The sequence below is a fragment of the Podarcis cretensis genome (genome assembly GCF_951804945.1).
Source record: "Podarcis cretensis genome assembly, chromosome: 13".
Classification (NCBI taxonomy): domain Eukaryota; kingdom Metazoa; phylum Chordata; class Lepidosauria; order Squamata; family Lacertidae; genus Podarcis; species Podarcis cretensis.
Window position 1 is genome coordinate 33,098,584 of NC_137182.1, and position 12,014 is coordinate 33,110,597.

Sequence of the window (12,014 nt, forward strand, 5' to 3'; positions counted from 1 at the left end):
ATAAGGTGACCCCCCCAAAGGGACCACCATCCAGGGGAGTGCCATCGGTCCTGGCTGCGCCTGGGCACGCAGAAATTATCACTCCCCCCAGATCCCTTTAATGGGATACCCCAGTGTTTAGAGGGGCAGAAGGAGACTGCCACCTCCCCTCCACCCAAGACAAAGGATTGTTCCAATGCCCCAACTGTCAATCAAGCAAAACACTCACCACCAAACTACTCACATCTGCATCCAAAACCTGAAACCTCATACAATGTCTGCCAACCAAATATCATTTCCTGGAAAAGTGCGTGCCATCAGACCTGAACAGAGTCTCTTCCAAGAATGTAATGTTGGAGTGCTGAATCACACAGCCACCCCATTGCAATATGTGGCACCTAACTGCACAGTTAGCCTCTTTCCAAGCATGGTTGATTCCCACTTGCGCCATTGTCGTCTCTCAAGCATATCTTACCATACAAGGCATATGGTGGGGTACATGTTGTGCAGCGTCTGCAAGTCCTTAATTATAGACCATATTAGGTCTCCTGAGAGTAGAGTTTCATTGATTTCTTGCATTCACGTTCGGGGGTGCAACCAGACCAGCAGTTGCTTGGGCTCGACTGCGGCTGTTATTCCTATTGTTGGCACCACCTGCATACTCATTGCCTGCAGTAGGCCCCTGTCGGCTGGTCCCTGCTGCCTGCCCATGTGCTGCTGCTGTTAGTGGCATACAGGATGTGCCCTTCCTTGTACGCAGTGGGGATATGGGCTCAGGCTGATTAGCACGTGGCATATTTGCTGAGCAGAGATCAGATACCTAGTCCCCAAAGAAAGCTCCCACACTCTACCAATGCCTTCTATAGAAGGACTTCGAAACCATGAGGTAAGAAACACATTCACAATGGATTAACTATGCTTACTGAACACCCAGGTGGACCTAGAGAATCAAGCAAAAATTTCAATGTACAGAAAAAATATCTTGGATCAATGAACCACAACCACCAGGATGAAATATAATATTAGCCAAATACAATGTTTAGACCCAATGAATTGATTACACCCCTGCCGCCTATCTGGACAGGGCACTTATGTCATGATTCCCTCATTGAGACCTTAGTGGAGCCTCTGCTGTCCCGCAATGCCGCCATGCCAAGAGGGTGAGCAGACTTGCTCTACCCAGTTTCACAGTGGAAACTGCGAGAATAGGGATCGAGGCCCTGTGGCATACACCTGGCCCATGAGGTCTCTCAATGCAGTCTTGATAGGCCATGGGGGTGGCCATGCTACATAGGGGTGGTTTGTGTGCATGGGAGCGTACATGCATGGGAGTGTATATGCATGGGAGTGTTCATGCTTTAGCTCCATCCTGGGCATTAGCTGCTGGGGTGCAGCCCCACTCATTTTATCCTGAAAAATGTTTCCTATTTATATGCTTAGAAGGAATTTTCCACTACAATTAATCTCTGAATCTTCTCTCTTTCACATGAACTAAGCTACTAATTTTCAGAGTGGTTTCTGAAAGAGGGTTAAATGGGATAACGGATGAAAAGCTGCCTTTCTGACCATCAAATATTATCTTTAAGTAAACGTGCCTGAGGGTCAGAAATACATTGAATAGTTCACCAGAAGGAATGGTGTAAAAATTACACATCATTGACTTGTAGCTGCAGCCACATCTGAGGGTGTGCCCTGGGGGAGGGGACAGAAACATGCATGCTGCAAATGTCCTGATCATTTCCATCTCGTCTGTGAGAGAAGTAGAAGGACCTGAGAGTCAAGAGTGGCAACGTCAGATTGGGAAGCCAACTCCTGCTCTGCCCTGATGAATCTCTTCTGGATTCTCTGTAAGTTTGGGAAACTGGGTAGTGAATTCACGAATATGGTTATTAGAAACTACCAGGGATTGATAGAAAACACTTAAGCAAGTCCAAAAAAGCTGAAGTAAAAATAGTAGGTTAGGAGAATTCTTAAATCATTGCTCTGCCCTTGTTATTTCCTGTTAAATCATAGTGTTAACATATTGCATGAATATCATTGCAGGTGCTATGTTTGCAAATCACTGGTGTTTGGGTGATGACCAAGATTCAGAGCTTTGCATTTCGACAGGTGAGTTTGAGCCTGTGAAGCCTGTGCACACCAGTAAGTATGTAAGGAACTGCAGGACTGTGTGTGTGTGTGTGTGTGTGTGTGTGTACTGCCACATTCCTAAAATCAATGTATAACTAATAAACATGTTAAGATGCAATACAAAAGAGCAGAAAAAGGAGTGCTAGGAAAGAAAATAATGCTGATAAATCAATCTACGCACTTTCACAGGACTGATCGAATATTCGTCCTCCATTGCAATTAAGTTTTCGCTTGCTCTCTGCATTCACTTATGCCTTTCTTTCTTTCTTTCTTTCTTTCTTTCTTTCTTTCTTTCTTCATTTTCTAGGTGAACCTCCTGCTCCTCTTTTCTTATTGAATGCAACTTTGGTTCCTGAAGTGAAAATTATCTTCGCACTATGTGTTTGTCCATTAGAGGTTGTGCTGACCAAATTTCTTTTCTGTAAAGATGGGGCTCTTATATCATCCCAGAAAGCAAATCCCAAAATGTTGATACATAGTTTATGCATTGTCAAAGAATTCTGGCCAATATTCAGAGTTGCTGCATCCTAAAATACTCATCCAATTGGAAGCTTGACATAGGATTGCCTCATAAGATATTTTTGCTCACCTAACTATTAATCTTCTATACATTTCATACGATCATCACAAGGGACCGTTGCCTTAGGAGAGCAAGAAAAATTCTCAGGGATGGCTCACACCCTGGCTATCACTTCTTTAATCTTCTACCCTCGGGCAGGAGATATAGAAGTATAATCAGCCGTACCAACAGGCTAAAAAATAGCTTCTATCCGTGGGCTGTTAGGCTGTTGAATGGAAAATAACATAGCGAAATTGACTTGTGAGGTGGTGTGTTGTTCGATAAGAGATTGAGTGTTGGGGGGGCGGAGGCTCATTTAACTTCTTGTACACAGGTTGTACAATGACAATAAAGGTATTATTATTATTATTATTATTATTATTATTATTTACATTTTCAAAATTAAATTAATAGTTTACAACCTCAAATTTCTAAATAAAAATTGAGGTGGCATTAAAATGCTTTAAATAAATAAAACAGTAGGACACTTGCATGCCACTTTCCACAAAAAGAAATAATTAAAGGCAATATACAACAAATAATTACTGGGGGGTGCTAACTACATTTTCACTTACTCATTTATGCTCTTTCTTTATTTCTTCCCTTTATTTGTTCTCTAGGTGAACTTCCTGCTCCTGGTTTATTCTTGAATTCAACTTTGGTTCCTGAAGGGGAAATTATCGCAGTACTCTGTACGGCTCCATTAGAGGTTGTGGTGACCAGATTCTTTCCCTGTAAAGATGAGGCTCCCGTTTCATTCAAGAAAGCAACATCTCAATATGCTCAATACATAGTCTATGCATCACCGAAGAACGCTGGCCAATATTCCTGTGGCTACCAGCAGAAGGATGCAAAGAACCAAGAGAAGACATCTGCCCTCAGTGTTGCTCAGAATCTGATTGTCCAGCCAGGTAAGATTGTATGGGATAGCCCCGTTTAGAGTTCCAACTAGCCAGTCATGCCATATTCCAGCACAGTCCATTTAATTCCCCACTCATTTGGTTTCTATTCCCCTATGATTGTCCAGCCAGGTAAGGTTGTAGAAATGATCACACTAGGAAGGGACCTGCAAGAGAATGTTGCATGGTGGGATAGTCCTGTTCAAAGTTCCAGCTACCCAGTCATGCTATATTCCAACACAGTCCATTTAATTCCCCACCCATTTGATTTCTATTCCCCTACCACAACAATTAATCATAACCATGAAGCATGTTCAGACTTCCCTGGAGCACATGCATATATTTATCTAAATGAAAATAGGTGGTGTTTTACACCTATGCAACAGATGTTGGAGGACCTGGCCAATAGCATACAGATGATGGCACTTCTCCAGGAACACTGTTCAATGGCCTATTAAAATAGATATTGCGTGGACAGGTGGAGTCCCCCCAACCCCATGCAACCCCCGAGCGGAATAATGACTCAAGACAATGTGCTATGGGATTAAAATTGGACACAACTTTATTAAGTTTCAGATGTAGGGAGACTTTGGTTCAGGCAATGGGCGTTTATCCTTCCCAGGCCCCAGCCAGGGATCTGGGAGACTTCAGGGTTATCCAGAATGTGTGGGGATTGGGCTGGCTCTGGGGAACATCTGTTCAAGCAGAGAGCCTGCTCCCCATTTCACTGCCCTTGGAGGGTAGAGCAATGACAACCTCTAGGCATATGGCCAATGCCTCCCTCAAGACCCCTTTAACGGGGAACCCTGGTATCACCACCACAGGGAGGGGCCTGGATCACCACTTCACGCCCCCTCCCCATTTAGGAAGATAGACTAAAGGATTCCACCCAAGGCCTGAAACCGCCAAAGTTGTGACGTTTTGCTATGGGAAAGGCAATATCTGCCAATGAGGGGAGGGTAGGAGAAGCTCTGGAGCCAACTGCCGCTTTGCAGGTAAGATTCACCTTCTGTTGTGTGGGCAGGATGGTCCCTCCTCTTACCTGACCAATCCCCTGGCAACGCCTCCCCAGGCAGGATTGGGTGATTGGCTGAGGTAGGCACAGAACCTCCAGGTATCCAGCCTGGGGAGGATGAAGCCAGCCTGAACTACCAGGAGTTGCACTGAGATCCGGGGAGCTGCACACTACCATGCAAAAGGCGCCCCCCCCATTTGATGTGGGGAGCGGTAATTGCTGTTAGGCAGCTTATCAAAGAGTGATGCTTTTGCAACCTGTTAAAAATATTCATAATTTATGTGTCAAGCCTCTAGCAATAGGGCTTAGGTCATCTCAAGACCATTTTGTTTCAATTCTTTTGGCACTTCATGTTTTTCTGAAGAATGCATGAAAGGTTACATGTGTTCTTCCATCCAGCTAAGTTATACTTTGAGTATGTCATAACCATTGATTTTTACTTCAAATCAAACCCATTATTATGATGCACATTAACATTTATAATCAGAGTGGAAAACTGTTAAATACACTTGCACATTCTTCCAAAAAGCATCAAACCATAGGAAACTTGTTAATGTCTATCTGCTGATTAATCTACCTGTCTCTGGTCATATCTGAATAGACACCCAAACCTTTCTGATCTTTTTCTAGTCGATCCAGGTCAGACAATACCTACCTATATTTGGATTCTCCGCTCCTCATTGGTGCTTCTTCTCCTGGTCTCAGTGCCAATCATCACCTATTTCATGGAGAAGTGTAATTGCTCCTTGGTTGGATCTAGAAACTAGGAAATCTCATTGGAAGAAAGAAAAATGCCTCTTTGTCTATCCTCCTTCTCTCATCCATCTATTCACTTACAATAATGTTTCCAGTATTCTACTAAGCCCGGGTCAAGTACTGGTTTTGACCTTTAAGGTTCCAATAAATGGCTTGGGTTCATGCCATCTGGTCGGCTTGCCAGAAGTTTTTATAGCAGGTACTGAAAACAATACAGCAAAGGTGTCTGCATATTATTAATGGACATCTTCAATGGATAGCATTTTGTCTTCTGAGATTTAAATCATGTGCTGCTTATTTTAACATGCCTATGTTTTAAAATGTTATTTGTGTTATTGCCAAATAAATTGTCGAGCTATTGTGTTGCTTTGTATTGTGCCATATTTCTATAATATGTTAGCCACCCGGTGTGTGCTATGTTTCCAAAGACCATATTCTATGTAAATGAGTAGAGAAATAGATATACAGATAGAAATACAATTATATTGGAATCCTCAGCTGGAAGACCATGGTGGGGAACCTTTTGGGGTCCAACCCCATTAGCCAGCTTTGATAGATGGACAGGGCAACCCACCTGTCCATCACATGACATAATTCTGTTAAAATTCCTTCATACATTTCCCAAACATGTGAACCACAAAGCAAGGGGGATGGGGTTGTCCACCCTATGTTTCGCAAGCCGCTTCATGACATACCTTTCAACCTTCAAAACTAAAGACTCCAAGGAACAGCACAACATGGCTTCAGAGAGCTACACTGGGAAGGAGAAACTTCTCCCTTTTCCTTGAGCAATGCATGCTTTGTTCCAACAAAGGGACAACTGGGGCCCCACATGAAGCTCCCAATTGCTCCATTGAAGGCCTGGCTTTATTTATTTAGAAAAATATTTATATGCTGATATTCATACGTATATATCAGAGTGGTTTACAACAATGGTACATAAAACCATATAATAAGAACCATATTAAAAGGTTAAAATCAGAAATAAGCTGAGGATGTCAGGTGTAGGATGGGTGGAGAGGGCTCCCATAATTTAGTCAACCAAAGGAGCAGACGTGATGGGCCTTGGTGTGCCCATGTAATGGAGGCTCCCAACACCAGTTTAAAAGCAGTCCAACCTTTGGCAACTTTCCTCCTGGCTCCTAAATATTTTTCATTCACAAAGGCATTCTTATTACACACCTCATTGTAGGGATGATTAGGGAGGCAGGTGAGGATATATTATTTAATACACACTGATCAGAACATGGAGGCCATGTGCTCCTCCATGCTAGTACAACAGACCACACCCTCTTCAAGTCACATGTCTACTGTAGGAATGTTGTACTTGACTGCAGTTTTACATCCCACACTCATTTCTCCCAAGACACAAACGTGGGAATGAGCAGGTGAAAATTTTAAAACTGGTGAAACACTGAAAGCACTTTTATGCTGCATACAATTTCGTGACCATGGATTCCCGGCAGAAGGGAGAGCAAATTGTCCAAACAAGATGTCCGAGATGTAACTACCAAATCAGAAGCACTTGCAGTAGTAGATGGTATTATGCTGGTATCTATCCAGCCTTTTGAAGTTTTGCTGCTCAGAGGACCTGTCAGAGTCAATGTTCATTAAAGTCCCTTAAAGGGAATTGGTACCTCTCATAGAAGGCCAAACTAGCTACAGGGAAGTTCCCATGTATTGCTCATAACTGCTGAAACAACAGCTCTGCTTTAATAGAGTCCCCAGGCTGAACCCTGCAAGGAACCCTGTCCATAGTACTTTCTCTCTCATGCCTTGCTTTGCACCCCCTCATCTCTGTGCTGCTGAAGTAGTCAGTCCAAACGGAGAGCAATTTTGTAGGTTCTCCTCCCCAAAGGAACACCTTACAGATCATCTCCCCAGCCTTCCCTTTCATTTGGAAGACTTGAAATCCTTCCTTCTGTCATGAACGTTCCATGAGGACTGCCTTTTTCCCAGGGAAAATGTGCAGGCTAGGAAGTGTCCCAGGATTGTGGATTGACCTCAGATTCTGCATCAAGCTGTGGTCATCCAGTTGCTGCTGGACTACAATTCCCATTTTCCTTTACCATAAACCATGCTGAGGACTTCCGGAGGCGGCGCGAAACGGCAATGGCGGTCCTCTTCGCGCTGTGAAGAGGGGCTCCGCAGGAAAGGGTCGTCCGCTATGGCAAAGCGGAGACCCATTAAGAAAAACCACAGGCAGAGTGAGCCTGTGGCCGTGGGACTCGGCGGGCACCAGAAGCCCCCCCAGAAACGAAGAAGGAACCCCGTAAGGGGCTCCGGAGCGTGGAAGGGGGAGCGGTGCTGTGAGTTCATCGCTCTTTCTGCGGAAGTGAAGCCGCGCGGCTGCTGCCGATGAGCGCCGACCTTTTTTCCTGGAACATCAGACTCTAAACTACAAACCCGTGAGTAGGGGATTTTAAAAAAAACTGGGACTAAAGTGACTGAAATTTGGCTAAAAGCGGGAGACGTAACCAGGAAGTCCGTCTCCTTACCGTGCTTAAAGGATTAAAGTAAAGACTTTGACAAGCTGGAAGCATTCAAAAAAGGCTGTAAAAAGTGTGGACTTTCGTGCAACAATTGAACTTTGTTTTTAATAATAACAATTGAAAAGAGACAATTTTGCTTTAATTTTGTTGGCTTTTGATTGGACCTCTCCTTTCCTTTGTGGATTTACAAATAACTGAGAAGCCCAAAGTCCCGGACTGCCGGGGCAACAAAGCGCTGTCAAATTGCTGAAAACGTATTGAATTCTGAAAGTGCTACATTTGAGCGTTACAGTTTAGCTACAAATTGGGGAACTGTATCTTGCACATCTTTTAAGACTTTGTTTCAACATTGAGGAAGCTCTACAACCCAAAGGGAATCTGAAGGCTCTCTTTAAATCTGTTTTTAACTGCTGGGATGTTAATGGCGGAACAGCTCTTTCTTTCTGCTGAAGTACAATTGTACTCCCCCTAGAGGACTTTGGATTTACAATTCTTTGGGAACTGTATTTTGTTTTGACTTTCTGCTGCCTTGTTGTTTACTTTTTGGAAATGTCTTTCCCACGGGACTGTATATAACTTAACCTTGGCACGTAGTCAGGATTGGAATGAGTGGCACAGGGAAAGCAAGAGCGGCTAAAACGAAAGCTAAACAACTAGTACAAACAACTTTGACTTCTCAGCCACGCAGATCCTCTGTCCCAGCTGTTCTAGTACATGAAGAGGCAGTTGCGCAAACTGCACCAAAGGACATGGCATCTGGAGAATCTGTAACAGTTTTCAATCAAATTTTGGAACAACTGGCAACTCTAAATAAAAAGGCGGATGAGCATTCGTCTAAAATTGATCAAGCAACAGCTTCTATTAGCAAATTGACTGACCAAGTTGCTCAACATACACAAGCAATTGGAAATATTCAGGAAGCAACTGTGGAAAATCGTAAATTGGCTGAGGAAGCCAAACAGAAAGCAGAGGTAGCCAACCAGAAAATTGATGCATTAAATGTGGAGGTAAAGCCTTTGTACAAACAGATCAATGAACAGCAGGCCTATCTGGCTATGACGGAACTGAAGAATAGGGAAAATAATCTTAGGCTGAGAGCAATCCCAGAACTTGAACAGGGAGATTTGATTGGTTATTTGACATCAGAAATTACAAAGTTCTGGGGTATAGAAGAAGATAAGGACTTTAAAATCATAACTGCTTTTAGATTGGGAAGAGTGGTGAGGAAAGACAGATCCAGAGACTGTTTGATCATCTTGAGATCTAAGCAAGAGAGAGATAAAATATTAGGCCTTCATTTTGGAAAATCACTTGTTATTCAAGGCATTAAGGCAGAAATTTACAAAGATATTCCGAAACAACTTTTGGCTTTAAGAGACACTTACATAGAATTAACAAGACTACTGAGAAGCAACTCAATTTCCTTTAGGTGGGAGTTCCCTCAAGGACTATCCTTCAACTTCAAAGGAAAGAAAGTCAAAATCAAAACAGCAGAAGACCAACAAAAGTTTTTGAACGACCACGAAGAGGACCTACAGAAAGGAACAATAGGATCTTGGCCACCTCCTCCACCTGAATCTACACCGGCACCTACACTCTCGGGACCAAAGGACCAAAAGAAAGAGATGCCATCACAGGACTAACAGACTGGTTCAGGATGTCTCTGCAGCTTCTTAGTTGGAATATAAATGGCGGAAACTCCCCAGAAAAAAGAAGAAGAATTTTTCATATATTGAAAAAAGAACAATTGGACATTATTTGCTTGCAGGAAACACATGTGACTAGGCTCCACAGAAAAGTGTTAATTAATAAAAGATTAGGTCAAGAATTTATTTCATCGGACAAGGTTAAGAAAAGAGGAGTGGTGATTTATGCAAAGGAGAGCCTGTCACCAAAATTCTTATTTAAAGACGAGCAAGGAAGAATTTTGGCAATTGAAATACAGGTCCAAGGAGAAAAGTTTTTAATATTAGGAATTTATGCACCGAATGAGGGGAAATCAGAATTTTACAGGAAACTGCATGAGACAATTCTGGACTACTTGGACTATACCAACATCATTATGATGGGAGACATGAATGGGGTGGTCTCTACAAATATGGACAAGTCACAAAATCAAAATTTAACAAATGACGGCAGATTACCTAAAACTTTTTTTGAATTAACTGACAATATGGATTTGATTGATATATGGAGGACAAAGAACCCCTTAGGCAGAGAAGGAACCTTCTTTTCTGAAGCCCATCTGTCATGGACAAGAATCGACCAAATATGGATATCTAGAGGACTGGCACCCAAGACTAGAAAAGTGGAAATCTGCCCAAAAACCTGCTCCGACCATAACGCTATGAAAGTGGAAATGAGACTTATCCCAACCGGTTCCTTCAGATGGAAAATGAATGACACCCTATTAAGAGATCAGGAGATTGTCAAGAATGCCCAAAAAACTTTAAAAGACTATTTTGAGATAAATTTGAATACTACGGTGGAAAAAAGAATAATCTGGGACGCAAGTAAAGCAGTTATGAGAGGGTTTTTGATACAACAGAACACAATAAAGAAAAGACTTTGGAATGAAAAAAGGATAAGATTTTAGATATGATAAGAGATGGGGAGAAAAAATTGAGATCAAAACCTAAATCACAGGAGGTTCTGAGAGAAATTAAATTTTACCAAGCTCAATATGCTAAATTGATAAATCAGGAAGTTGAGTGGAAAATTAGACAGATGAAACAAAGATCATTTGAATCCGCGAATAAGTGTGGGAAACTGCTTGCATGGCAGTTGAAAAAGAGACAAAAATTGAATACAGTTACCAATTTAGAGATTGAAGGGAGGAATATCCAGAAACCAGAGGAAATTAGAAAGTGCTTCCAGAGATATTTCAAACAACTTTATATGCAAGGGCCGCAGGAAGAGACTGAGATAGACTATTTCTTAAAAAGTAATGGACTACCAAAATTATCCCAGGAAAAGAGAACAATCCTTAATGATAAAATAACGCAACAAGAAATTGAGGGTGCCATTCAGAATATGCAATTAGGCAAATCTCCAGGGCCAGACGGTCTTACCTCCAAGTATTACAAGATATTGAAAGATTTTTTGATACAACCGATAATGGAGGTCTGTAACCAGATTATGGAGGGGGAAAAGGCACCAGAATCGTGGAAAGAAGCTTTCATCACATTGATACCTAAACTGGAATCTGAAAAGACCCAACTTAAAAACTACCGTCCCATCTCACTCCTAAATGTGGACTACAAATTTTTTGCGGATATTTTGGCAAGCAGATTTTAAAAAGTGCTAAATGAAGTAATTCATAAAGACCAGGCAGGCTTTCTTCCAGGTAGACATTTGTTTGATAATACTAGGAACTTTTGCAAACCAATATTAACACAAAAGCAGTGTTAATTTTTATTGATGCGGAGAAGGCCTTTGATAATATTTCTTGGAGGTTTATGAAGAAAAATTTGGAAGGGATGGGAGTGGGACGGGGGTTTGAAAATGGAATAGAGGCAATTTATTCAGAGCAAAAAGCTAAATTGATTGTTAACAATGTGGTGTCAGAAGAATTTAAAATTGAAAAAGGAACACGACAAGGGTGCCCCCTATCCCCTCTGTTATTTATTTCAGTCCTGGAGGTGCTTTTGAATATGATTAGGGAGGACCGGTCGGTGCAAGGAATACAGGTCGGAGTGAAACAGTATAAATTGAAAGCTTTCGCAGATGATTTGGTAATTACATTACAGGAGCCAGAACCTAGTACGAAAAGAGTTTTGGAACTGATACACGAGTTTGGTCGGGTGGCGGGATTTAAACTGAACAAGCAAAAAACTAAGGTTTTGGTAAAAAATCTGACAGCTTTGGAATCAGAAAGGTTTCAGAAAGAGACAGAGTTAAATGTGGTTAAAAAAGTGAAGTACCTAGGGGTCAACTTGACTGCTAAAAATTTGAATTTATTTAAAGATAATTATGAAAAATGTTGGTCAGAAATTAAAAAGGATTTAGAAATTTGGTCAAGATTGAAACTTTCCTTAATGGGTCGAATCGCAGCTATTAAAATGAATGTATTGCCAAAGATGTTGTTTTTGTTTCAGGCTCTACAGATTGTAGACAGAGTGGAATGTTTTGGAAAATGGCAGAAAGATATTTCTAAGTTTATCTGGCAGGGCAAAAAGCCCCGA

General features: G+C 41.9%; 1 protein-coding gene across 3 annotated transcripts in view; it reads left to right on the top strand.

The window, feature by feature from the left end:
• Nucleotides 1-1,668: 1,668 nt before the first annotated feature.
• LOC307201716 (uncharacterized protein) overlaps nt 1,669-12,014 on the top strand; it is a 59,333-nt gene continuing 48,987 nt past the window's right edge. Inside the window, exons 1-4 of one of the 3 annotated variants that reach the window (XM_079951042.1) lie at nt 1,669-1,826; nt 2,023-2,088; nt 3,289-3,579; nt 3,700-4,472. In XM_079951042.1, coding sequence (XP_079807168.1) covers nt 1,805-1,826; nt 2,023-2,088; nt 3,289-3,579; nt 3,700-4,025 — 705 coding nt within the window. In that variant the 5' untranslated portion in view covers nt 1,669-1,804 and the 3' untranslated portion in view covers nt 4,026-4,472. Of the gene's footprint in view, nt 1,827-2,022; nt 2,089-3,288; nt 3,580-3,699; nt 4,473-12,014 lie in introns of those variants that run through there. The other 2 variants (XM_079951044.1, XM_079951037.1) reach the window with 2 other exon arrangements.